Source organism: Chroicocephalus ridibundus, chromosome 1, assembly GCF_963924245.1.
Source record: "Chroicocephalus ridibundus chromosome 1, bChrRid1.1, whole genome shotgun sequence".
NCBI lineage: Eukaryota > Metazoa > Chordata > Aves > Charadriiformes > Laridae > Chroicocephalus > Chroicocephalus ridibundus.
In genome coordinates, this window is record NC_086284.1 from 74,468,990 (window position 1) to 74,496,971 (window position 27,982).

The 27,982-nt window shown below is 42.3% G+C and overlaps 1 protein-coding gene across 4 annotated transcripts in view; it reads left to right on the forward strand.

Annotated features, from left to right (window-relative positions):
- The first annotated feature begins 2,737 nt into the window (after nucleotides 1–2,737).
- VWA3B (von Willebrand factor A domain containing 3B) overlaps nucleotides 2,738–27,982 on the forward strand; it is a 71,176-nt gene continuing 45,931 nt past the window's right edge. For 3 of the 4 annotated variants that reach the window (XM_063349109.1, XM_063349189.1, XM_063349276.1), the window contains exons 1-8: nucleotides 2,738–2,818; nucleotides 4,458–4,676; nucleotides 6,549–6,643; nucleotides 9,038–9,288; nucleotides 11,341–11,500; nucleotides 15,453–15,622; nucleotides 17,438–17,562; nucleotides 24,178–24,294. In XM_063349109.1, the coding sequence (XP_063205179.1) occupies nucleotides 2,779–2,818; nucleotides 4,458–4,676; nucleotides 6,549–6,643; nucleotides 9,038–9,288; nucleotides 11,341–11,500; nucleotides 15,453–15,622; nucleotides 17,438–17,562; nucleotides 24,178–24,294 (1,177 nt within the window). In that variant the 5' untranslated portion in view covers nucleotides 2,738–2,778. The remainder of the gene's footprint in view (nucleotides 2,819–4,457; nucleotides 4,677–6,548; nucleotides 6,644–9,037; nucleotides 9,289–11,340; nucleotides 11,501–15,452; nucleotides 15,623–17,437; nucleotides 17,563–24,177; nucleotides 24,295–27,982) is intronic. The other variant, XM_063349363.1, reaches the window with a different exon arrangement.

Sequence of the window (27,982 nt, forward strand, 5' to 3'; positions counted from 1 at the left end):
GCAAAACAGAGAAAGTGCAGAGCTCAGCGCTATTTGTTTCTTGGCTGGAAACTATGCTCATATTTACAAATCCTGTATATACGGACCTGGGTTTCTGGCTATTTGACATCAATGGGAGCTTTATGATGCACATCTTTTCGTGTATTTTACTACACCAGAATAATTTTTAGTTAGGCTTCTCCAGCAGCGTGGCAATTCCCCGGCAGTGTGTATCGCTCCTCTGACTTAAACAAAGGACACGCGGCTGCTCTTAGTGTAAATACTGTCAGTGGCTTCGTCTAAATTAAGAATTAACAAGACCAGAAGACTCGGATCCGCTATATATAGATTTCTGCGACTCTCCCAAGTTGGCCGGCGTCTTTTTGGCTCCGAAAGAAAGGAATGGGCGCCGTCGTTGCCGCGTCTGTCGGCGATGAATTGATTCCCCGCATATTTCCCGCCCCCCGGGGGCAGCGCTCCCGCCTCCAGCCCTCGCCCGTCCCCGCGTCCTCTGGTTTGCCGCCCCCGGGCCGCTCTGTCCTCTCGTTTTTCCTCCTCCTCCACCACTTTTTGGGTCCGGCGGGGGTAGCGGGGGGGGGAAGAAGGGGGAGTGAGGCCGTGCCGTAGCAACCGGGCGGTCTCCAGGCCAACAGCGCGACGCGGTGCCGGGGGCGGGCGGCGGCGGCGGGGCGGCCGGAGGCAGGTGAGGGCGGGCGGGGGCTGCCCTGTTCCGGCGCCGGCCGGCAGGCTCGGGGCGGGGGGCGGTGTGTGTGTGACACGGACCCTTAGTCCTTCACCTCAGGGGACCTCGGGTTTCCCCTTCCCAGCCCGTTTCCATGCAGGACACGTGGGTGTCGTCAGGCACTGGCTGCGAGGGCGTAGCGTGGCTACCGCTTGCCAACGCCCGGCGAGCCACATGGCCGCGCCTCACCTTGGCTGGCCCCGGTGGCAGGTCAGGCCTTGCTCCGCGCTCCCCCTCTTCCTCACCATCCCCCTGTGGTTTTTGCCAATGTCACCCTGTGCCCCGTCCCGGCAGCAGGCAGCTGCCCACCTCTGGCCCCGTGCACGATTCACCTGGGGTTTGGGGTTTCGGGTGGCATGGGGTGGCTTCCCAGGCTGTAACGCACGTGGGTTTCCCGAGGTGTTCCCGTGTGTCAGGACAGGCCGGTTGTACAGCCTTGGCGAACACTGTTAAAAATCTGTTAAAAATTCAAAGCACATGTGGGGGGTGAAGGTTTTAGCAGACTGTTTGCACTGGCCAGAGTGGAAGGGTAGAGGTGCCCAGATGAACTCCCGTTCACGTTTCTAAAATAACCTTTTTTGATCCAGACTTTGGGCTGATGGTTATCCAGGCTGTCACCATTTTTGACTTGCTTGCCTTTCCAAGACTTGAGGTAAACTCGCTGTTTCCATAGGAATTCGCTTCTTTTCCTCTCAAAGGCTCCTTTTCACGTGGCACCAGCATTTCACATCCAGGTGCTGTTGAAGCTGCTGGGGGTGGTGCCAGAGGCAAACCCAAGGGAAAACCCATCACCACACTCCTGGGCCTCTGGAAGGTGAGATCTCACCTGGGATTCATTCTCTGATGCAGACTGCTGCCTGAAATGTGCCTCAGCTCTGGCACTAGTTCTGTAGCCTGAGAGAGAAGTGGCACGTGAGTCTGGTGGCTCACTATGGGCACTATCTGCCATGGCTCCCCTGTGGCAAGGGCTCCTTTTGACTGCACTGGTGCCAAGTCCAGGCGAGTCAGGGCTTGTGCTGCTGGGGGGCATCTTCTGCACAATGCCCGGGGTGTTAGGATGCAAGGCAGAGTCCTGCTTTTTTTTTTAAAGTCCTCCCTGCTTTTCACACATGGTCTTTCTGCACGAGCAGGACAGAGACTGGAATGGTTTACATGTTTCCATATAAGTATTTAAAACCATGTAAGAGGAATAAATGGCATGTTTGGTTCTGCAATGAAGAAAGAGGGAGGAGGCTAAGTCTTTGGGTTATTATTTTATCCCATTTTTTATTTTCCCATAGGAAAACCTGCTTGATGACAATAGCTAGCAGCTGGCCTGCTAGTGATTCATAAATATCCCTCATTCATTCATCTTATTTATTAAAAGAAGGACCGAGTAAGCAGAAAAACACCGTGTCTCAAAGTGATACGCTCAGCCTGTATATGCTACCTTGCTTCGCCTGGCGTTTTGTTTTCTATTCATATGTTGTGTCTTATTCACAGTTCGGCCTTATACCACATACACGTACCTGTATACATGCATAATTCTTTTTCTTTGTGAATCATCTTGTAGTCCTATAGGCAAAGTTATGAATCTCTTCACAAAACTGCATCACAGATACTCACAGGTTTAGTCATAAATTGGATTATAGCAAAGGTAAGGTATAATGCAAAGCAATAATAGAATATAATACAACTGGTGGACAGCAGGCCAAAATACCACACTCATTTTTCTAGCATATCTGTATGGAAACTTCCACATTGGCTCTTTTTTTATGATAATTTAGAGGGAAAGCACATTTCCAGTTTCCCTCTTTTCCATTTCTGAGTATAGGGCTTCCTGTCAAATCTGACTTCAGCCTTTCTTAACATGGGGAGCAGCTATCGTTTTTCATTTATAATATTGTTTTTCTTGAGGAAAATTTTGATCTTAACCTTCTGCTCTTTATTGTTGCCTAGGCCCGTGCAGCTGATCTCCAGTTCATACTGACATCTGCATATTTAAATTTTTTTAAAACGTAATAATTGCTCAGCTTTTTAGGAAGATATCAAAGAGGAGCTGTCAATTGAGATCTATCATGACTGGCAATCTATCTAAGAGGCTTGCCTGGAGTGACTGTGAGTATTTCAGGACTATTTTTGCATAGGTTCCATGTTTTCCTGGAAAACTTCCAGTTTCCTTTGCAGCATTGTGGTGTGCAGGCTGCTAGCGGTGTTACAAGCCATTCTGAAGCTGTGCCCCTCTCACCCGCGCTGCGTATGGGGTGCTGTGCTGGCCTTCCTGCGTTTTCAGAGGAGGAAACTGGGAATGACTGTGCAAGTGACTATAGTCACAGAGCCTGACTATGTACAAAGCTCGCACAGCTGCAAGCCTTCACCTGTCTCTCTCTCTCTCTCTCGTTCACATCTGTCACTGCTGCTTCTGTATGGAGTGGAGGAGGAGGAGGGCTGGTAAAACGCCAACCTCTACAGGCATGCCAGCCCAGCGCCCGGCTTGTAGGACTGATGAGTGTAAAAGAGCTGGTGCCAGTCTGCACCATATAGAAGGCTATGCTCACCAAGACGTGATTTCTGAAGATACAGACTCATTTCCTCTATGTATTATTAACTGAGGAACAGTCTATCTAATGAACCTTTATAACCAGTCAGTTGTTGTAACATTTGATCTTAGCAGACAGTTCTGATCGTGTTTCATACTAGACTGAATGTTATTATTTAGTCATTAAAGACAGAAGTACCCTTTTTCGTATTTTGGACTAGTTTGATCCATGTGGTACGTTTACAGCCATGTTACAGTTTATGGGCAATGAGAGACTGGGATACTCCAGATAACATTGATGCTGGGGAAAATGGACAGAAATATCAAAAGTCCAGAGAAAATAAACTTAGATACAGCAAGGATATTTAATCAACCAGAGCCAGCTTAGCTCATGCAGAGTATTTTAGGAATAAACAGGAAATACTGAAGTCCTCCTAGAACCTCTGCGCTGACGAACAGAGGCATTACTGTTGTCATTGCTTCCATTTCTGCCTCAACCAGTCTAGGCTCTGGGCTGTTTCTGTGGCCAGTTTCAAGTGGAGCTAGCCCAGACAGCTATACATCAGTGCTGAGACGTGTTCGTTGTTCTGTAGAACTTAAAATGAAACTGGGTCTTCATGTCCATGATTTCCTGTGCATGCACATGATCCATCACAGCCTGGAGCAGATACTGCCAGAACCATCATTTATACTTGGGGTAAATGATTTCAGGAGAGGGAGTTTCACCAGCCTTGCAATGAAGTCAGGATCTGCTGCTGACGCTGCTATTGCTTATGGAAGGAGTTCGACATATAATGGTTCAGAAATCCTTGTTTATTGCATAATGCTCCTAATGTGTAGTGGTGATCGTCTGGCAATCTTTGAATGCCTGTTATGAGTTCCGATTCCCAAGATTTAGGAGAGTTGTCTTAGAAGCTGGAAGAATTGCCATTCAGCAAGCTCGACTTAGCTTTCAGGGCTATGATTTCAGCATACAAGAGACATTTTCTTTAATAAATCGAAGGTAAATGTATATGGATGAATAAAAAGACATAACGGCAAGTAGATGTGTAGGACAGAAAAGCTTTCCAGATTAAGAACGTTGTTCAGTATAAGATAAGAAAACAAGAGGTGAGCTGTATGTGTACAGAGTATGATGGAATACGGATAAAGAAAGGAGACAACTCAAGTGAATCGTTTGATTAAGCATAGCGTTTCTCTCATTTGTCTTTACAACAGATTGCTTTGATTCAAAGCACAGACTAGATCCTGAAGATTCCCATGAGGCACAGAAGAAGAAACCAAAAGAGAAGGAAAGGAGACTGGCAGTCAGTCAGTGGGACAAGGATGTACAACCCCTCGTTTCATCTTCTAAATGGCTTCAGCTTCATGGGCTCAAAAGAAACAAATTGTCCCTATCCCAGATTTTGTCACAGATTGGATTCCAGCACAGGAAAGGTATATGACAAATCAATAATAGAACAATACCCCCCCCTCCCCCAGCTTTGAATAGTCTGTAGGGTCATGCTCATTTTGCACCCCTGTGTACACAGAGGAGATTTTCATGTCTCTAATCTTCTGATAATGGCAGAAAGGGAAGCTGTATCCTTAGTTGCTGACATTGCCAGTTCAGAGAACTGAGGAACTCCATCTCCTTTTGATCTGAGAAGGGCTCAGGATCTGAGAAGGGCTTTCCTTACTCAACTGTACTGTTGCTTTACCCTAGGCTCCAGTTCAAATCCTCTCAAATTTAGCTATAGCTGGGAAACAACTTGTGCTGCTGAGGCTGTTAGTCTTTTTCCTGGAAATAACACACCGTAAGATCTCTGTCCATTTTTAGATGGCAAATATCATGTATGCCATGCCATAATCTGTGATCTACTCGTTGATCATCAGGGCTAGACAACCTGCTTGGGAATGGTATATTATTTCCAGGGATCCAGCTCTAAGAAAGCAGTTAAATTTGATTAGAATTCAGGCTGCTTTTTGTGCAAAGTCAGACTATAGAAAAATGTTCTTTTGCAGCTATCTGACAGCTGGAGGGAAAGAGTTTGCTAATAATTATTAATCACTGCCATAATAGTGCTTTGCAGAGCATGGTAAGATATTCTTTTCTTTGAAGAGCTTGCTGAAGAGCCTGAGAAGTAGGAATTGTAATGTATTGCAATTGTTCTAGGTTGCATAATTTAAGATTTTGGCTGGCTTGTGTCCATAGGTCATTCAAAGATCAACAGTGCAGATCCTGAAATCCTGTATGCTGTAGATGAAGAAGCTGTTAAGCAGGGTTAATGTTGCCACAGCGTAATTTTAGGAGCAGTATGTACTAGCTTAGCAGGGCAGCATGCTGTACAGAATAGCTGCTTTGTGACGTTAAATATTCCCACCCCTAATGTTTTCCTATCAGTGGAGATCCTGTAGAAGATTTCTAGCTACTGAAAGAGCAGAGTGCAACCTTTTCCTTAGTTGCACCCACTTCTGCACCCATTTAGTTGTGTAAGAGAACAGCATTATCTGTACCAGATTTTGTATTTTGTTTGACAGACAAATATTTGCAAGTCCTGTCGTGAGGTAAATGGATAATACAGAAGTTTAATTGCCTAAACCTTTCCTTTAATAAAAGTCCCACGTAGGTTTTTGGCCTAGAAGTAATTAAATGTGGGGTTTTTCCCCCACTTCTGACTAAACTGGCAGCGACCAGCAAGAGCAGGGCTGCTCCAGGGAGGGAAAATGAGCTGGGAGCCAAAGGGGACCGCAGCCCAGGCAGTGCCTTCACCGACCAGGACGCAGTCCTGCAGCATCCAAGCACCACAGGCAGCACAGCGTGCCGCTAACAGTGTCCACAGACAGTCCCAGACAAGGTGAGGCGATGAACCATGTCTAGGGTCCAGCCAGGAGCCGCGGGAGATGGAGCCAGAGACAAGACTGGAGACGTGGCCACAACATAGGTCTAAGAGCCACATCTAGGAAACTGGACTGGAGACAGGGCTATAATATAGGGCTGAGAGGTCTATCCAGGAGAGAGGTTCACTAGCAGAACTTGAGATGGGTACACCTACAACACAGCTAAAGCAAAGGCTGGGTGCCCAGGTCTAACCACCCTCGGGGTGGAAACCCCAGGTGAGGCTGATCAGACCTCAGTCAAGGCTTGTTGGTGCCCTCAGGGCCCCAACATAAACATGGCCAGAAAAAGATGTAGAACAAAAACATAATTAGAATTTCTTAATGTCAGGAGTTCAATACAGATGCACATATGGATGTTATGCACATCAACCTGAAAAATATCTGAATCCTTATGACGAGCAACTTGATCTTTTGTAACCTTTACTGTAGATTATGTGACCACTTTGGGGAAACTTGTGGCTTCTCGGTATGCAGATGGTCTGTTTCCTCAATACAAGAGAGCACAAGATGGCAGCGTGTATAATGTAAGTATGACTGACTTGTGGTAACTTCCCTGGGCACTTAGAATTTATTATCACTGTAGCAGAATGATGTGACTAAAACGTCTCCCGATGGCATGAAATACTTGCGTTCTTTGTGCGAGAACTTTATCTCTTGATCTTTTCGTTTTCTGTTTTGACAAACTGTTAGTAACAACAGTCAGCAGTAGAGAAGCTAGATATCTTTTCCTTTTTTTTCCTTGCAAAGTCTTACGCTCCTGCCTTGGTGCAGCATTGCAGTAAATCTTTCCAGACAAGACCGTAGTTTCTAAGCAACGTTTACCCTGCCTTGAAAGAGGGAACACTTAAAAAGAAGATGCTCAGCTGAGTTAAAAAAAATAAAATCGTAGTCAATAAAACAAACGGGGATGCTGAAATAAGAAGACATAATGCGCTGTCATTGCCAATGCAAAGCGCTGCTTTTCTTAGTGCCAGCGGGTCACACAAAAGGCTCAGCCTACTCTACAGAGACAGCTAGCTGGATCTCTGCCCAGGCTCATGTTCTAAGGAATGTCTTAGCAACAGCTGCTGGCGGCCCCATTGTTAAGAGGATGGATTCTGATTGAAAAGATACGCATGTGAGCGAGGAGGGGAGAGAGTTAATTCATAAAGGATTTTACAAAAGCAAATGGGCTGTCATTTTTTCTGATAACCAGAGTCACTTCTGAGGCACATGGCTTAAAAATGGGAAAGGAACCATTTCAGGGGGCCTTTTCCCCTCATTTTTTCCCCCCATTAATTCCATATGAAATATCTGCATAATATCTTTTAATCTTAGGACATGTTGGGAGCAGTAGGAAACACATTTCTGGTAGCATTAAGGTAGCAATGGCACTATTCAAGATCTGGTAAGATCTTATTTAGGATATAGTGTACAATACTATGTACAGTTACCACAGGCTGAGATGAAGCCATTGAAACCAAAACAGGTACTGGGAAGAGCTACTAGGATGAACTTCAATGGAGTGCTGATCTTATAAGAGGGCTTGGGTGACGTTGATGTATGTAAGTAAGATTGAAGAAGGCTGACAAAGGGTAGCATTATTGCTCTTGAATGCCTACAGAAAGGCAAATTACAGGGATAGGGAAAACCTAAAGTTTTTTATGCTAAAAGGCATGCTAGTCTAAGAATAAGTGGGTATGAACTGCCATGAATAAATTTAGGCTGGACAGTCAGAAGTTTTTGAGCCCTCAGAGAAATGGGAGTCTGGGCTGGGCAACTAAAAGTGAAGGCGTGGTGCAAGAAAATGGCTCTATTTTAAGATGGAGTTTGGTCAGTGTAGTGTAATAAGCTTCTTTGTAGGAGTCTGGCTGTCATAGGAGGAAACTGGATTTTCTAAGTGCTCCTTCGAAGGCCTACATTCTTTTGGCAGACAGCCTGAGACTGTATCTGGGAGGCACATTACAGGGCCCTAGCTGACATTAAAGAACAGAGAAAAATACGAATGAGACGAATAAGTGTGCAGACTGACACATAAAATATTTTCTCCCTGACAAATATTCTTTTTTAAAAACATTTGTATTTCCAAGGTTTTGTACTTAGTCCTGAAAAGGTAGTTGGAAGTAGAAGGCAGCCAGTAAATGAGCTTACATGAGTCAGAGATACTGGGGCAATGTCTTTACTGCAACCTGTAGTGAATTTTTAAACCCACAAATCATTTTGCATGGTGAACATATATACATATATTCATAGGGAGGGTCGGCTGTTTTTAATTTTAATACTGAATCTAGGTTTTTCTTATTTGACTGATACAGTATGGGACATTTTAGTTGTTGATTGCAGCTGCCTGAACTAAATCTGCCTAAGCACCTACCCACAAATAGTTAAGCTGCAATGCTGGGCATTGTTAGTGAAATAATAGTACAAACAGGAAACATTTTACATTTTCCTTTCAAATGCTAAAGACAAGTTGGAGATTGAAGTGCCCCAGAACCAAAACGTATGCTGCCTTGTATCATTGAACAAAATTTTAAGGGCCAGTCAAAATTCTAGTCTAAGAAGGGACAAAGTTTCTGTGTCCTTGTTTGTTCACCCATCTGCTCTCCAGCCCTTTCTACTTCTTAGTCTGTGTTCAGCTCATTCTAATTGCTCCAGTCTTGAGACAGACAAGTCAGCCCACTGGCACTGTCCCATGCTTGTATAAAAAGATTATGAAAAGCAATTAGGGCAAAATGTGGTGTCTTTTCTACTATCGCTTAGATGCGTTTGTCAAGTATTTGCTCTTGAAATAGTGAAGAAAAATGGGTTGTTTTCACTGCTACCTTGGCTGGCATATCTGGCACTAGCAAACCAGCTATTGCAGCTGTGCTGAGCTTGGGGCTGCATTTGTGTTATTTGTTTTGATGTTCAATTTCTTTCTCTCCCTTATTTACATAAAGCTGACAGCCAAAAAAGAACTGATTCTTCATTTTGTGGATTGTCTAATGGGAGCTATTGAGCTATATAAGCAGCGAATGGAATGGTTAACCAGTGAGAGCCGGCAGATATTTGGAGTGATTCAAGAACAGTGCATTGTCATTGTTTTGGATTTTGGTGCTGTGGCTCCAACTGAATTTGATCTATGTCGGGATGCACTTTCTATGGTACTTGTGGAACAGGTGACCCAAATTGCCAAATTCAACCTCATTCGGTAAGCAACAAGAATCATGGAATTGTAGAATTATAGAAGGGTTTGAGTTGGAAGAGACCTTTAGAAGTCATCTAGTCCAACTCCCCTGCAATGAACAGGGACAACTTCAATTAGATTAGGTTGCTCAGAGCCACGTCCAGCCTGAGTTTGAATGTTTCCAGGGATGGGGCTACAAGCCCTACTAAAAAGTCTGTCTCCATCTTTCTTATAAGCCCCCTTTAAGTATTGAAGGGCTGCAATAAGGTCTCCCCAGAGCCTTCTCTGCTCCAGGCTAAACAAAGAAGTCCACGTCTGCGTGTTGCTGGAGAATAAAAAGGAGTCTCATATCATATAGACATGTGTTTGGATAATATGCTTTCAGTAGTGGAAAATGTCATGATTCATGTCATGGTAATATCTACAGATTTTCCACCAAGTTTCACCCATAGTCATTGCGAGCTTGCTACTTCCATTTAACAGAAGACCATTGTTCCCTGAAGAACAGGTAAAGACTAACAGAACCCAAATACAGATACATGCCTCCTACAAATGTAGCACAGAAAAACAGAAAGATAAGGGGGACTTTGCAGTAGCAGTAATGCTCTTCAGGCATCTAAGTATTGTGGAGTGAAACAGTGAGGTCCCATCTGACTGCCTAGGCATTCTTGTCTCTTTAGGCATTACAGGTGTCTGCCTTACAGCTAAATGTACACTCCCCCAAGTGCCATAGGCACGGGCACAGTCAGTCGTATTTCTATAGATTTCCATGGTCACACAAATCAGTGGCAGAGCCAGGAAACAATACTAGATTTCCATAACAAAAGACAAGTGCTTGTTCCCTAACATGAGTAAATGATTTTGGGTTTAGTTACAAACAGAAGAACAGAAGCAGCTATTCAAATTTATCTGTCTCTGCACAAATTATCATATATGCATAAAAGTTTTAACATATAAGCGTGGTCTTGGATAGATGAGTAGAATTTAGTGACTATGAAAAAAAGGATGCAGAAATTAGAGGTCATATAATTTTAAAATTGGTTCCACAATGATAACTTGCATCTACACTGTGATTCTTAAAGTTGTTTTACCCAAGCTTTGTCCTACCGATTTGATTCTGGTGCCCTGTCTTATTCTCTAGCTTGTGATACAACTGAGATTTCAAAAGCAGAAGATAACTTCCATAGCTTTTGAGAAACACATAAAACATTTCCTTTAAAAATGATCTGCAAAGCCAAATCAAAGTTGAGACACAATAATTGTGTTCATCGATTTGTTTGTTTGTGCAGGAGGGAGATAAAGGACAATATAGCATACAAATTATTAGAATCATAGAATCATAGGGTTGGAAGGGACCTCTGGAGATCATCTAGTCCAACCCCCCTGCCAGAATCTTGGAAAACATACTTGTCTCCTAGATTTGCAGGAAAATCTTCAAAATAGTGCTTGAAGGAATGTCACAGATGACTGAACCAGTTATTCTTTTTTATTTGCTTTGTGTCTTCTTTATGTACAAGTATGCACAGGCACACATGTCATATACTTTGTACTTCTGTATTGCCATTAAGACGAAGGCCTTTGGTTAATTAAAATATCAAAAAGCTTAGCATCATAAATTTATTCTGATGGGTAGGTAAAGATCAGCCCTACTATAAAAAAGGTGTGTCAGTTAAAATGGTCTGACGCAAAGGTCATGCAAAAAGTTATGGAAAGAGAGCCGTGGAAGCCAGATTTTTTTTCATATACATATTTAAAACTTGATTGTGTTTTTATATTAATTAGAGACATGAATTAGGAACTGTTTTTGAAGTACTTTAGCTCTCTTGACCCTACTTTGGAAACAGTTGTCTCAAAAAAAATTCTTATTAAAATTACAGTATTTTTCTGAGGGTTTTATTTTCCTAATGGTTTTATTTTTCCTCTACTTCTTTTATTGCAACTCGAGATTTAGTATCTGTGGCTTATTGTAATTATTACTTAAGAATATAAACAATAGTAACAATAGCAGAGCTCCACTCTTTTACTCTGCCAGGATTATTCTCACTACTTCTGATTTATAGTTAATGTCATTTTCAGGGCTGCTCAGGATCTTATGAAGTGGCAACAGAAATCTGCTCCTGTGTCTGAGCATACTGTAGAGTCTGCTCTTACGTGGCTCTGGAAGCTGGACCATATGACAGCTGCCAGCCATACCAGCTCTGCTGAAGCCCTGCTGGAAGCCATGAGTGATGAGGCGGTAAGCTCATACATCTTTTCAGAAGCCTCAAGTAAATCCAGGAATACTCAGTGCCAGACTGGCTACTGTGATTTGCCCTGATGAATACTGCAAAGATAAATATTAATGACAGCATTTGGAAAGTTTTTTTCCCCAAGCATAGCTGCATACTATGTTTACTGATGGCCTGCTTATGTAAATGTACTGCATTTTGAATGCATAAACTTGTTTATTTTCTTTTTTAGAGTACACAGAATAAATTACATAATCAGTCATTAAGGGAAAGAGGAAACATCTTCCCTTCCACTTTCTTTGCCATATATGTTTTTCAGGGCTTCCAGTTTATGAGAAAACTGGTAGTATCAACATTATTGAAGACAGGGGAACTATTTTTATTTTATTATGTATCCAAAGTGCTCATGAAAAATTATATTTAAAATCCAAAATAGTAAGTACAAATATTTATTTAAGCATTAACTCATGATAGGAATACGCAAATCCTTTTTCATCAGCCAGGTTATGGCTAGAGTATTTTCCAGGACAAAAAGACAAAGCATGCACTGGTCTTGCTGCAATTAAATTCTGTCTGGTTCTAAAACTACCATATTACTTTATTTATTATAGCAGACTCACAAGACATAAAACATGTATGCCATCATTTCAGCTAGTCACTTAAAACTTGTGTTGTTAAAGAGACATTTTATGAAATCTGCTTACAATATACATTGTTTCTGTTCCCTAGCACCCAAATTTAATGGAAAACTGGGCCTACTGTGTGTGGACTAGCATAATTGGTTTTCACTGCCATTAAGGTCCATCCCTGTGCACTGTTACAATCCTAACTCCTTTGTAAGTCTCTGAGACATTGTTTGAAGGAGAAGGTAAATTTGGCTTGACTTTCCTTCTGGTTCCCTGTGCTGGTGGATTCTCATCCATATGAACCTTGATGTTTGGAAACTGATATTAAAAAGGAACTGGGTGAGGAACAAATTGTGCAACAGTGAGATTTTTTATGACTGCCTTTATAAATGCCTCCTTCATAATTTTTATTAACATTTTCAATTTGCAGTATATTACTGATTTCCTGGTGGCAAGCAAAAAAGATCGTATTTAGATTTCAGTATTGTCTGGATTAAAAAAAAAGGCTTGTTGGGCCTGGTGGGTCTGCATATGAATAAAGAGAAATTAAAATCCATCCAACAGGGAGACATCTATAATTTTTTTCTGCGCATTGGTGAGCTAATGGGTAATCTGGGGAGTTAGTTGTGGCAGTGTTCAACATAAAACAAACTTCAATTACTCCTAAATAGTTAAAGGTGTCCCTGCCCGTTGCAAGGGAGGTTGGACTAGATGACCTTTCAAGGTCCCTTCCAACCCAGACTGTTCTATGAGTCTATGATTCATTGTCATTCATAACTGACGGTTCACTTGAGTGCAAGCTTCGCTGTACTGCAAGCTGGGGGAGACCCCATTCAGTCCTAAGCAAAAGCTGCATAGTCACTGAACAGTCATAAACGACTCATTCCTCAGAACTGCCTTCATCAACAGAAGTTGCTCCAAATCAATAGCTCTTTTTTCTCTAGACTTGGGTCTTCCTGTCATTCCTTTAGCTGAGCTTTTCTTCCCATGTGTGGTGGCTCCCTAAATTTCCTTTCCTCACAACCTGTCAGTCCCAAGCTCAAGTTGTCTCTTCTGTAAGGTTGCAATCCTTTGAGTTCTACCTGCCACAAATGCATCCTCAGCGTTTAACTTGCGGTTCTGTACAGGTGCCACTCTGCAAGGTGTGGGTCACCCATCCAGAACACACCTCCCCACCAACGTAAAGACTATGAGGAACTGTTCATGTTGTTCTCCTTCCGTTCTTGTATGAAGTTTGTCTGCTTGTTCAGATGGCTGCATAAATTTAAGTTTTCAAAATATGAAGGACTAAATGGAAAGGTTTTAACCTTTCCCCACTAATCTGTAAGGAACATTTCCTTTGTGGCATGATATTGCTGGGTTTGTAGTTAAGTACAGTGAATTGTCTGTGGGTAGCAATTTTGTTTATTTTCTCGTGAGGAGTTGATTCTGCATCAGCTACGTCCAAGAAATGTCAGCATTTTAAAAGTTGCAGAGGCAGGCAGTAAATCCTTTGGAGGAAGTGTGAAAATTGATATCCTTATTGGATATCAAGTTTATGAATTATTGGCAGCCTTAGGAGGGAGGGGGAGAAGCTGTGAGTCTGAAGGAACACAGGGAAAAGTGGTTGTGCAATATGCACACATTCCCCCAGTTCAGGAGCCTCTTCAGCAAAAGGAATAGGAACAATTTATTATCAAATGACTGGGTCTCAACTGGGCGAGCTGTGTGCATGCTCAGGTAGCTTTTTAGCTGGATGAAAGAGAGAGGGAACCTTGTAAAACTGAACCAAAGCACAGATAGATGCAAGAGTTATGTTTCTGTGCACCTTTTTCTAACGCTGATAAGTATTTTGTTAATCTTGCACTTTAATGGAACACATTCATTTTTCTCTTTAACCTTAGTATTTGTCTAGAACTAACAGTGGTGCCAGGATACCTGGCTGACCACAGCCCTGCTTGCTCTCAAGCAAGTGTGGTCTGTAACTATGGGCCTCGCCTCCCACATACCATGTCTTGACCCCTCTACAAGATCCAAGGGAAGCCTGAGGTGGCTAGGTGCTCCTTCGTTAATTTGCCTGGTCTAGCCTGAGAATGAGTTGCTGCTTGGGAGAGATGTCTTCCAGTGCTGAGGATTGGCCCAAGTATTTGTGGCAAAAGGTAGAGGAGGGAGACAGCTTGAAATCCAGAAGTCCGTGTCAGTTTGTATCAACATGCTTATGATGTGGGACAGTACAGAGATCCTACAGCCTGGAAGCTTCGAGTACAAACTGGACAAAAGATGTTCATCTTCTGGTTTCAGCTCAGGGAGCTGAAATATAAATCAATATCAACAGCAGTTAGTGGAAATGCATGAACACACAGGTGATACTGAATTTGCTTTACTACTGCATGAAATGACGTGGGTGCAGAAACATTTCCTCAGTGCCATCTCAGACTCAAATAGTTGTCTTCTTTCTTGTTGTGCATGTCCCAGGATTCCTAGTCATACTTGAGCGTAGTTTTTCAGTTAAAAACTATTTATCAGATATTTATCAGTTGGTGTGTACCATACCACAGGCCTGATGAGATAGCTGTTCATGAGATATCTGTTAGATATGAGATATGAGATAGCTGTTGTTACATTTGTTTTTAATGATGGCAAAAAATTCAAGAATCATACTTACTATAAGGATTGTTAGTATGGATAAGCACAGGTAACATCAAATCCCTCATAATGTGATACTCAAGCAATAACTAAAGGACATTTCTTCAGCTTCTCTCTCTTCTTGCAATAACATTTTCAGAATATGAGTGTGTGTGGTCATAATAAACCTGCCAAGCTCCCTCTGCCTTGGGAAGTATGAAAATGCAAATTATCTGTAAATACCATCAGTAGCATTCAAAGAATGATACATCTTTCTTACCCTCAAAATACATACAGCCAGTAAAAGTATATCTGATATATAAGTTCCTACTGATTTTCAGCCCTGGCAAGGTACCAACATAGCATCTCTCTCCATAAAAGTGGAATGTGGCACAGAGCCTTGTCCTAAGTAATAATACAGTTGTCCTTCCTTACACCTCTCTTTGGTTTCAGTTAATTTCTGTGGAAAGGGGCTTGCATTGGGCAGAATCAGACCCACAGGCTGTGAGCCAGGTTCTCTTCTCACTTCAGAAAATTTTGTGTGGACTTCATTTGAATTACTAGCCTAAATGAGGGGGAGAACCAAAGATCTGAAAATCTTACAGCCCAAATAATGGGTTCTACCAAATTTTCCTACCAGTACTCAGCTTAGGACAGTGCTTGAATAAGTACCAGGCATCTATGTAAAACAATGTCTTCTAATTACCATTTTTTTTCTATTTAATGACAGGTCGAAGCCATTTATTACTTTGTTGTGGGTGATGTTCCAGTGGACACAAAGCAGCTACTCCTTGAGAAGGTTTCTCACGGCCCCTGTCCAGTCAACACTGTATCTTTCAATGCCAGGGAAGATGAAACTATTATTTTTCTGAAAGAGTTGAGTTGCTTGGCCTCTGGCAGGTATGACAAAGAAGCAGCACAGCAATGATTTGAGTACTTGTAAAGTGCTTTGCTGCTAGGAATGGTATCTGAAGATATCTGAATGTAACCCCTGTTTTACTCATGAGGAAAATGAGACAAAGCAGTTCAGTAAGCGATCTGGGGAAACTGGGGAGATAGTCTGAGAGATATGACTAAAATGCAGGACGTACTCAAACAGAGTCACAGGGTGACAACGTAAAACTGAAGCAAGTTTTCATTGTATTGCTTTGTACTCCGGTAATATCCACAGGCACCAGCAAAGGATCTAGAGTTTTGTTGGATCAAGTGCCATACAGACATGTACTGAAAAGGTAATGCCTGTCCTAAATGGGAAGTTCCTGGAACAACAGAAAAATGATGTGTTATCCATTAGGCTTGGTTGTGTGGAAATGCAGTTCTGTATCATGCTCTCTAGCATCTATTTGATATGATTGGTGGAAACTGATATATTCCACATGGCTTGTTGGCTACTTAATTCTGGGAATCAGCCACGTAGTGGGAATCAGCCACGTAGTGAGAATCAGCCTCCAGTAGAATGGGATAATAAAACTAATCTTGATTCTGATATCAAAATAAGGAAAACAAATGAATAAACGCAAAGCCCCACAATACCATACTCATGCTGAACAACAGGAGGGCAGTAGGAGTCCGTAGGTGTTTGTCTGCTTAACAGAAGTCACTGTACAGCTACAGAGCTGTGAAATGGCAGCTAGCTCTTTCTGTTTCACTGTTGTTTGTGCAAGAGTGGGAAGACCTCCAACAGTAGAAATCTCCAAATGACAGTAAAGCAATTGGTAAGATGGCAGCTGCTTAGCTCTTTTATAGCCATCTGTGTTTAGAAGTAGCTTTTAAGAGGTGGAGTGTCTGCCAAAAAGCAAGACTGTGGGAAAGTGTTATGTTTGCTCTGGTCTGATGTGTGTCTGAAATGATTGTGGTCATTCAGAACCGTGGTACCTCCATGGTACCAGATACATTGCCGGTCACCATTGTTCATTTTCTTTTGGCAGTTTTTACCTCTTTTATAAAAGGAAAGTGAATGTTTCTTGTATGGTAGAGAAAGAGGCAAGAAGAGTTGTGTCAGGCAGCTGAGATGAATCACTTTGTTTGGTATGAGTCCCACTATCTTCTTTTTGCATAAGTTTAGCTTTGGTGCAGAGACTTATTGGACCAATTAATATCTTGCTGGTGGGTATTTGCCCAATAGCTGTCTCTAAGTTTAAGTCAGCTTTCCCATAGGAACGGCCAAGTTCATGGGCTTTTCATGGCTTGAGACTGTTTCTAGTGTAGTTCTGTTTTAGAAATGCATCTTTTTCCTGCTCTGAGAGCTTCTCTGTTTTGACAATGAGGGTAAATGAAGTCTGCTTGACTTCCTGCTTTGTATGTCAATAATGAAATAAATGTTTCTGTGAGGCTTTCAACTGGGAGGCTAATCTGATAAAAAGGTGTTACTGTCATCTCAGACATCTTAAATGACATGCTTGCTCAGCATGTTAAAAGCATTAATTAAAAATAGATTTCCAGGAGAATGAAAAGGAAGGTGCCTCAGAGTAAATGATACCAAAATGAAAGGATGTTCTTCGTGAAAGGACTTCAGAATGTACATAAATGTATATATGAGGTTTGATAATATTTGTAGTGGTGTTGTAGTTGAAGGTTTGGATATATTGGATAGATAAGCAAATAATTCTGAAGTTGTACACCACTATGATCTTGCATATGTGACTTACATTTTGTTAAAATTAGGAAAGTATTTATGTAGTTTACATACTGGTGAAAACTCATTTTGTATTACAGATTCCATGCTTTTGCTGAGAAGAATGACTATAGAGATGCTACTGGACCTGCACTAAAATGTGAAGAGGATGGAAAAGGTGTAATTGCCCTGAATTCCAGAAAAGTGAAAGGGCGAATGCCACTAGGTAGACAATATAAAAACCAAGATGATACTGATTTTATCAGTGAGGTTTCAGAATAGAAATATAATATTTGATTTTACACTTGCTAAGTGTAAAATTAAAAGAAACCTTCTGTAGGCATGGGTGGGGTGAGAATAGGACTGGTCAAATGGAAATTCTGTGGGTGGGAAGAAGAGGGAAAGGAAAAGAGAGAAGTGAAGAGAATAAGGATGTGCATGTGAGAATGAAAAAGAAGTGAAAAAAGGGAGAAGAACATTTATTTAGAGAGTTGAAGAATAGTACTGTTGTGTTTATGCCAGTGGCCTTGTGTAAATGTAAAGAGAGATGGCAGAAAGGAAGAGGAATAGCATGGAAGACCATTTGATACAACACCCACATCAGTACAGGCCATACATAACATAAGGGGATTAAATCCGCACAAGGTTGACTTGCTTCTCTCAAGATCTGAATTTGTCATAGACGGGCAACGACCAGAGTAAAATAACCATAGAGAAGAAGGTGCAAATGTGTGTGTGTGTGTGTGTGTGTGTGAAATTGATGAAAAAAACCTCATGATGAAACAAATAACAGAAAGAAACAGTTTTACTGGGGGGTGGAGGTGGGCAGAAACCCCTCAGTGTGTTTCTTATTAGTCACAGTGCTACTTCCTCTGGGATAAGTCAGCCTTACTGTTCACTGGGACTGCACTGGGGTTTCAGCCAGGTTGGGAGGCGACCAGCTTGTGGTGTGAAGTGAGACTGTGTATGTCAAGTCTGGTATCTTTATCAGCAGGACATTAAATTAAAAAATGGTTTCTTTTAAATATCAGGAGGCTTAAGGCCTCTTTATGCTAATGGCCCGCATCCCCATTATGCTGGGGAGCATTAGTGTTGCCCCAAAGGTAGAACAGTGTTATCTGCTTCTTACTGCTAGGGATTGTACGGCATAAGGTGGATTTAGTGACTCGCTGAAGGTCGTTTGTCAGTCTTGGACTAACTGGCCCATATTTCCTGGGTTGTAGTTCCTTGTGTACTAGCCTATCCTTCACTAGGACTACGATTGTAACAGTACGAGAGAACCATACTGGGCAGACAGAATTAAGAGAGGGAGGTATCACCTGTTTTTTTACTTCGTGAAGGGACATTCAAACCTAACCCACTCAGGGTTTTGAAACCAACAGCAGAGAATGCTTCAGAACCCTGTCTCTCATTTCATACTAATTCAGAGCAGTATAATGATTGCCTTCGGTCTACTATGAGTGCTTCCTTGCTGAACCCCATTTGGGGGTGTGCATGGGGGGAGCTGGCTTCCTTTTCCCCCAGGCAGCCAGCCTGTGTCAATAGATGGGCCTAGAGCTCCTGTATGACTGAAATTACTTCCTCACCACTGTTTCTAAAGCTGAAAGCTGAATAGCTTTAATCGCTCAAAAGGGCAGTAATCTCCTTGAAGTGCATTGTCTGTTGTGTCTTATTGCTATTATGGAGTAGGATTTACACATTAAAAAGGAACACAATTAGCTTTCTGCATTTACAGGGTATTATAAGCCCAGTTGTGACATCACTGGCAGCCAATCAGAGCATTTCAGTCGTATGCAGAATCTAAAGTCCTTTCAGAAAAGAAAACACATTGGAGACGTTATTCTGGTCTGTGTCTGATGTCTCTTGTTTCAGAGACTCCTTCAAGGGTGTAGAAGGCAATAATAATAAAAGTGTCGATTACTCAGTAATGGGCTCCGAAACTGGTGCTTGGATGTGTGGCATAAACTATACAAGGAAATAAACAGAGAATGAACCAGAGAATCTTCAAAACGTGGTGTTTCTTGTAAATAAGGGGAGGCACAGGAATATTTTGATTATGTTTCTTTTTGCACCACAAACGCAACAGCTGGAAACTGAAACTCATAATTATGCTTTACGGACTGGAAAAGCCATTTTAAGGACATCTGATAGTTTTCTGGGTATCCACTGAATAACAGCTTTTTGCAACTACAGAGTATCTTCATGTTCACTCCTTTTCATCTGCTTAACCAAAACAAGTCGGAAGTGAACTATTTAAAACTTTAGATAAGAGCTCTATTCTCCCCTGTTTTGCATCTTGAGCAGTCATTTAGAAAGCAAGCGTGAGAAACTGCCAAATTTGAATTTTTTTTTACACTCATTTTGAGTGGGTACTTGAGATCAAAACAGGTGTAAGCCAGTAAAGAATTAAGGTCCTTATGATGGCAGACACAGATTTTCTTAAGGCTTTTACATAAAGCCTAATTTCACCAATGTGGTGATATCTCCTCGTCCAGCACTGATTTTCCTGTTATTGCTTGTGCCTACATTCTTCATATAGCTTCTTCATCTGCAAAAAGCTGCAGAATTAAGCAATCCTGTTATGTAGTTAAAAATATACGTGGAAGGGAGGTGAAATTTAAGTTGGAACTTGAAGACACAGAGGGCAAGAGATGGGTGAAAGCTGTGGAGAAGAAGGTTCTTGAGAAAAAGGGGCACGGTTGTGTCATCTGCCTGGAGTGACAGGGAGATAAGTGATAAACAGGGCTTGAAAAGCAATGGTGTTTTCAACTAGATCCTGAAATGAATAGTAGGTCCTCATTGGCTGAAACAGAAACAACTGTAAATCTCTGCACAGTGTTTTTCTGTGTGGTGGAATAGGCGAAACGGTATGTGTAAAGAAAATGCAAATGGACTGAAATCAGGATTTTACTGATTTGACAAATCCAAAGAGGAATGTGTCTGACCTCCTGTGAACAGTGTAAGGCTGTATTCTTAGGTGTACTTGATTTCCCACATTTACCTATGATCATAGGGAAAATTTCAGGTTGCTGTATGTAAAATGGGAAGCATATGAGTGCCAGCCTCCTCTATGCCATTGAAGTCAACGAACTCTGCACTGCTTATGTACACAGACATGGGAGAGACAGAACCCTCCCTTCTGAAAGCCAGGATAATGATTTAAGAGTAGCTACTTTGCCTACAAGCTGTAGGAAAGATCATTGCCTCAACTTTTTCCTTGTATGTGCTTTGCCTAGTCTTAGCAGCCTAACCTTGGCCTGGCAAATCTCTTTGCTAACGTGTAGAGAGTGATGCAGATAGCTGCTCTGCAGTACCACATGGGATACAAAGTTCATTTGCTTTGTCCATTTGTCCAGTGGGAAAGGGGCAGGATTGGGCTACGGTGAGTTTCAGTGCTTTTCAGATAAATCTGCATACTCCCCTCCTGTGCTCCTTTGTACCTCCATTCAACCCCCTCTAAGTGGGGATTTTAAAAATCAATGCTTGAGGGAATATTACTATGTTCTGCTGCCACATAGAGGCTGAGGAAGGGACCAGCAGTGAAAAAATGAAATTGCCCATTTTGCCTTACAGGCAAATGAAGTTTAAAAATAGATCTTATTCCATTATATTTGGATTTGCTTGCTTCCACGGTCTAATTCAGATAATCAGAGAAGTAAGAAATGCTTCTGTTTACGATGAGTTGCTTTTGCATTGGTATTTGCTTGATGTTTCAAAGATATTGTAGATTTTGCTGGCTTTTTTTTTTTTTTTTTTGGATGGGCTTTTTTTTCTCAGCAGGTTTTGTATCTTCGGTGTGAAATCAAATGGGTTACAGTGACTTGTCTAACTGGATGAGTTTGCCTGCTGGGAGGTAGGTGTGGAAAAGCTGCTTCTTTTAAGATTGCCTGACAGTGTTAAATAACTGGGAAATGGAAATGAGGGTGGTTATGAGTTTCCGTATGCGTGTGCAAGTGTGTTTGTGTTTTTCGCTTAGACCTACCATCTTGCTTCTCCATTCGCCGGTGTCAGCAAAATGCTTCTGCCCCTCGCCGCAGGCTCTCCCCGCACCCTTCCCCGTCTTCTTCCTCTTTTCCAGGGCCTCCCTCCTTCAGAGCAGAAACGCCATTTAACCCAGGGGAGGGCACCTCTGAAACGTTACCCAGCGCGAGGTGCTCCGCTGGGTCGTGATGGCTATGGGGAGAGCTGAAACAGAAGCCGGGGGCCGGGCAGCAGGGCGTTAAGGCCGGTTCCCTCGTGCGTGTCTGGTGGCCGCCCTCTTGCCGTTGCCGTGTGGCCGTTTTTGAATCGGAGGGTCCCCAGGGTTTCAGCCCTGGTGTCCGTTAAACTGCCAGCCAGGGCAGCTGGGGGGACGGGGAGGGCCCTGTGCATCTGGGGATAAAGCGATTTTTTTTATTTTTTTTTTTTTATTTTTTTTAAAGACGAGGTCTTTTCCTGGGAGGCGGGTACCTGAAGGCGTGGAAGAACCAGTGGGCCTGGAACGGTTGGGGCTTGCACCCCCCGGGGGGCGGTGGGGGTGGTTTTCAGATGCTTTTCAGTTGGTGCCCCTCCCCGCCCCCCCAAAATGGCACAGCTGAGGTGTGAGAGCGGGGAATTTAAACCAAACAGAGGTTTGTGCTTTCTTGGTCATTTTTCTTTGATGCGCTTTGAGGGCTGGGCTGGAGGTTGAGAACCAGACCTGGAAGATACTATATGTTGTATGTGTATGTATATTTTGCATTTGGGGGCTCAGTTTTGAAAGGCACAGCTTTTCCTTCCCACTCCTCCTTAGCTGGAGAGTAAAAGAGGCCAAGGTGGAGGTGGAGGTGAGCCTCCAGTGTAGAGAGAGAAAGTTGCTTCAGTCATAACTGCTTGCAACCTGCTCTCCAGGCTGAACCCAGGAAAAACTGCTGCCAGATAAAATGTTTTCTAAGCAACTTGATTGACCTTCACAATGTGCAGTTGTTGATGCCTGCATTTGCCCTGTATAATAAGAGTCATCAAACATATTCGCTTTGAAAGTGCGTGTAGTTTCACTTTGCTGTGCTGCAGCATAGATAAGGAAAATAAACCTTCTTGTGTAATACCAGTTCAATACATATATCTTACTGGGGACAGTAACAATAATCCTGTACATTTGATGAGTCTATAGCATCGGTTTAAGGGGAAATGAAGCAAAAAAATGATATCATCAGTATTGTTTTACAGGTAGTTGAAATATGTATACTTCTTTCAATGTTTTCAAACATAACATTAAAAACGTTCATAAAATTAAATTTGGATCCTGGTATTTGATAGTTTATGGAGGATACCCAGATTTAGTTGGAGACAGCTCCACTGGAATTGCATTCTCAACAGTGTTAAACCTAGAAATATGTGCGCGTGTGGTGGGAATGGATGTATTTTGTGGTTTTAGCTGTGTCAACAGGTGTGTATATATATTCGATGGCTGACTACTCATCAGAAAATCTCTAGCTCCCTACTTGTCGGAATTTGGCAAATGCTCAGATTTTGCATGTTTTGCATTTCTGGGGAGGGATTGTTTATAAAAGAAAAGCTGACTTCTTTCTGAAGTATTTGAACAGAATACTTTTCCTTAAGCTTAAAAGCTAATGATAACAAACAGGTTTCTTCTTCCTTTTGTGTTTTATACTGTGGAATGATCTGCTTTACTAAAGCTTTTTGTGATTTAGGAAATGCTGATCTTTGTCCTAATGGCTGAAACAGATGTTTTTGAAATGCAGGAAGGTCCCAGGAGATGGCAGTGTACAACAACACATTTCAAAATATTTCTTGGAAACTAAAAGCATTTCACAATTAAAATTGAGTTGTTATTTTGTAAAATGTTCATATTATTATTTCAGGGAAGTTTATCAAAGAACAAAATGATCAGGTAGGTTTGTTTACTGATAGCGTACTTTAGTAGACAAGTTTGCATGTCTTATCATTTGTACAGTGAACCACCACTGTATATTAACCGAACCACTAGATGACAAGATACAGTTTGCCTTGTTCAGCATCTTCATGTGCAATTCAGTAATAGATTGTAATCTGCAGTAGGTTGTAATATGCATTTAGTTAGGATAGCTCACAATTCAGTTTCTTTTATATTTTTGCTATAACACTACACACAGTTTCTCTGTATTGTCCTATATTGCAATTTAAACTCTGTGAATAACCTAATTTAACACATTTTTTAGTAATGGTCATATTGCTTAGGTATACACGGTGCCTCAATTTTAATAATTTTACTCTACTACATAGAGTAAACTTCAGGTTTCAATTTTTCCAATTTTTTGAGAATATAGCCTGAGAGTAAAAAATTTTATTTTTTTTAGCATTCATTTATGACTGTTGAGAACTGTTAGCATGAAAATAAACTTAGCAAAATTTCATCACATACTTTTCAGGAAAAGAAGGTTTTATTTTAAATAAAGGTATTTATGTACTGTAAGGGAATTGAAAGAGTTGAAAATATCTTCTCTTTAAAGTTTCAAAGTTGGATCTAATATTTGGAGACAGCTTTTGCAATGAAGTCCAGGGGACAACATGTGGATTTCTTTGTGGAGTTTCCTTATTATTATCTGAGAGTGTTATAAAGGATTTTCTTCCATTGTGGGAACAATTTGTGGCCAATTCTGGGGGTTACTTCTACCAGGCTAAGCACCTCTCATATCTATCAGCTTTGAGATCTTTTTTGAAGTCTATCAAAGAATAGCACTTGTCACTGCAAAGGGACCTCAAGAAAACACGGTTATATGGCAACATCTGGATGAACCCAATGACTTTGTGGTAATTGAGGAGTTATAAAAAGCAGAAATTGTCTCAAAATGTCAAGTTCTTTTTATGATTTCTTTTGCAGTAGCTGGAATCCGTGAGGATGTCTTTTTGATCTGGAAAGAGTTGGAGGAAGCCAGGAGTACAGTGAAACAAGTTCAGAAAATTTTATCAGAATCTGACCAGCCTGCTTCTCAAGATGGTATAATTTATGTTTCTTTCAAGAGAGTTACCATTATATTAATGTTCAATATTTTATTTGTGAACAGTTTTGATTACATGTCAATTTGGGGATGATTTTCTCAGAAATTTGTATATACAGGTAGCAACTGTACTTGGCATCAAAATGTAGGGTTGCTTAAAACTTTTCGTTATAAATCTCTGTTTACTGCTGCTTAAACTTGCTGAATTTTAACAGCTCATGCTGAAACACACCATTTTTAGTTCACCAGTGACTGGGTTTAGAAATTACCTAGATTTCAAGATATTGAAATAGATTTGTTGTGGTCTCTCCCTCTCTGCCTGGGCCAGTAAATTTTTAATTTTATTCTACACAGTGCTGGGGAAGTACCTCATCTCTCTCCCATCATGGTCATCTTAGGATAGCCTCCAACCTGGTATCTAGTTCATTCCCCTAAAAGGGAAGAAGTGTGGGTTTGAATTCTCTTAGTCAAAGGTAAAGGACTGAAACTGATTTTGGATGAGTGCTCTGACAACTCTTGTGTTAAGAAACATGGAGGAACACCCACACTTGTTCATTAAACTGACAGTTCCCACCATTACGTTTGGCCTAGAACATGATCCATTTGTTGTTCTGTGCATATCGATTGGATTGAGCCCTATTGGAGACAGAAGCATAGCTGGTTTCTGAATCTCTGGAAGGTTTTGACAGGGGATGGTGAGAAACTACTCAGCCCTGCGAAGATGGAGGTTCTCTGGGCATGTTCTGGTGCAAAATGATCCCACTGACAAGACCTAAATACTGAAAATTTAGGAATCTGAAGAGTCTAGGCAGCTTCAGTGTTGGACTGCAACTGCGGGGGTGAATTTTCAGGATCATAGCTATGATTGCCAGTGCCTCCATTCCGCAATAGTGCCTGGTTTTAAAATACTTACATGGATTCTGGTGGTATTTTTTGCATAAGTTGATACAAGATTCAGGTTGAGTTAGCACAACCAGTCATCAGTGATTTTGTGTAGTTCCAGTATTGTTTTTGCAGTGCAATTGCTTTCGCTTTGGCTAGATGGAGGCTGGGGCCAGACACCCTTTTCTGGATCACCTGCTGCAGAATGCTTTGTACAGTCAGTTGGCCAGTCACTTGAACTCTCAGTGGCGTGTTGAGATGTGTGACTAGGGTGGTGATGGTGAAGATTTGAAGCTGCCTGCACTGGGGTTGCACATCTGTCAATAACGTAACTCTGCGGGATTTAGGCTTGAGTTTTTTTCTTCTGTGAAGGCATAATACAGTTCTTTATACTGGTAATCACAGAATCATAAAATCATAGAATCTTCATGGTTGGAAAGGACCTTTGAGATCATCGAGTCCAACCATACACACACACACAAAAAACCCAAAAAACCAAAACCAACAACCCACAATCTCTGCCCTTCAGAGCATGCCCTGAAGTGCCAAATCTAGACATTTCTTAAATACCTCTAGGGACGGTGACTCAACCACCTCCCTGGGCAGGCTGTTCCAGTGCCTGACCACTCTTTCCGTAAAGTAATTCTTCCTAATATCTAATCTAAACCTCCCCTGCCGCAACTTCACACCATGTCCTCTGGTCCTGTCATTATTCACCTGGGAGAAGAGGCCAACACCCACCTCTCTCCAACCTCCTTTCAGGGAGTTGTAGAGGGCAATGAGGTCTCCCTTCAGCCTCCTCTACTCCAAGCTAAACATGCCCAGCTCCCTCAGCCTCTCCTCACATGACCTGGTCTCCAGACCCCTCACCAGCCTGGTAGCTCTCCTCTGGACACGCTCCAGCGCTTCAATGTCCCTCTTGTACAGAGGGGCCCAGAACTGAACACAGCACTCGAGGTGAGGCCTCACCAGTGCCGAGTACAGAGGCACCATCACTTCCCTACTCCTGCTGGCCACGCTATTCCTGATACAGGCCAGGATGCTGTTGGCCTTCTTGGCCACCTGGGCACACTGCTGGCTCGTGTTAGGCTGGCTCCACCAGCACCCCCAGGTCCTTTTCTGCTGGGCAGCTTTCCAGCCACTCTTCCCCAAGCCTGTAGCGTTGCTTGGGGTTGTTGTGGCTGAAATGCAGGACCCGGCACTTGGCCTTATTAAACCTCATACCGTTGGCCTTGGCCCATCGATCCAGCCTGTCCAGGTCCCTCTGTAGAGCCTTCCTACCCTCAAGCAGATCAACACTCCCACCTAGTTTGGTGTCGTCTGCAAACTTACTGAGGGTGCACTCAATCCCCTCATCCAGATCATTGATAAAGATATTAAACAAAACTGGCCCCGAAACTGAGCCCTGAGGGACACCACTGGTGACCGGCCACCAAGAGGATTTCACCCCATTAATCACAACTCTCTGGGCACGGCCATCCAGCCAGTTTTTAACCCAGCGAAGAGTACGCTTGTCTATGCCATGATTCGCCAGCTTCTCCAGGAGAATGCTGTGGGGGACGGTGTCAAAGGCCTTCCCAAAGTCCAGATAGACAACATCCACAGCCTTCCCCGCACCCAGAAGGCGGGTCACATGGTCATAGAAAGAGATCAGGTTGGTTAAGAAGGACCTCCCTTTCCTAAACCCATGCTGGCTGGCCCTGATCCCTTGGCTGCCCTTCACTTGCCGTGAGAGCTCACTCAAGATGATCCTCTCCATGATCTTTCCTGGTACCGAGGTCAGGCTGACAGGCCTGTAGTTTCCCGGATCCTCCTTCTGACCCTTCTTGTAGATGGGCCTCATATTAGCCACCCTCCAGTCATCTGGTACGTCCCCTGTTGACCAGGATTGTTGATAAATGATGGAGAGAGGCTTGGTGAGCTCTCCCGCCAGCTCCCCAAGTACTCTTGGGTGAATCCAATCTGGCCCCATAGACTTACGTGTGTCTGGGTGCAAAAGCAGATCATTGACTACTTCCTCCTGGATTATGGGTGGGTTGTTCTGCTCTCCATCCTTATCTTCCAGCCCAGGAGGCTGAACACTCTGGGGATAAATAGCATCTTCTGAACTAGCAGGACTTCCCATATGAGGTTAAACAGCTATACCATAATCCATATGAACAAAAAGACCACAGCAAAGCTGCAACAGCACCCTAATTTCAGTGTTTATTTATGTTTTCCTGACTATGCAGCTTTAGTGTTCTTTTAGTGTTTGCCTTTGTACATAATCACTTCCTAAATAAATTAAAAGAAATTAAATTACAGTGTGATTTATTTTTTCAGTTCTTCAGCATTATTTGACTGTTGCCCGTTAATCCAAATAATTGCAGTTTTTCTTTTTGCCTGCATTTCTTTGTCGTTTTTCCTTCCTGATCTGTTTAAAATGCTCTGCTGCAAAATGTAGTTCTGAAGATTGCAATGTTCTGCAGGAGAAGAAACAGAAAAAGAGACAATTTTTCTGCTTATTCTCCAGATAACGCACTAGTTACCTGAACTGAGACATGACTTTTTACATAAAGCATGTGGAAGAAAGAAAACAACACTTTTCTTTTTAAAATTGTGTGAGTGCATTTGTGACGCTTGCCATACTGGCTGTTCTAAGGACCACGAGCAATCAGAAAGCAAATGTTTCCACATGAACAGGCTCTGACCCTGCATCTAACCTGATGCTGGCTGATCTCTGTGTGTGTTAAAGCAGTAGATGTCTCCATAGGTTTGTTTGCAGGCTCAGGATCTCAGTACTGTTGTCACTGTATCTGGCTCTAA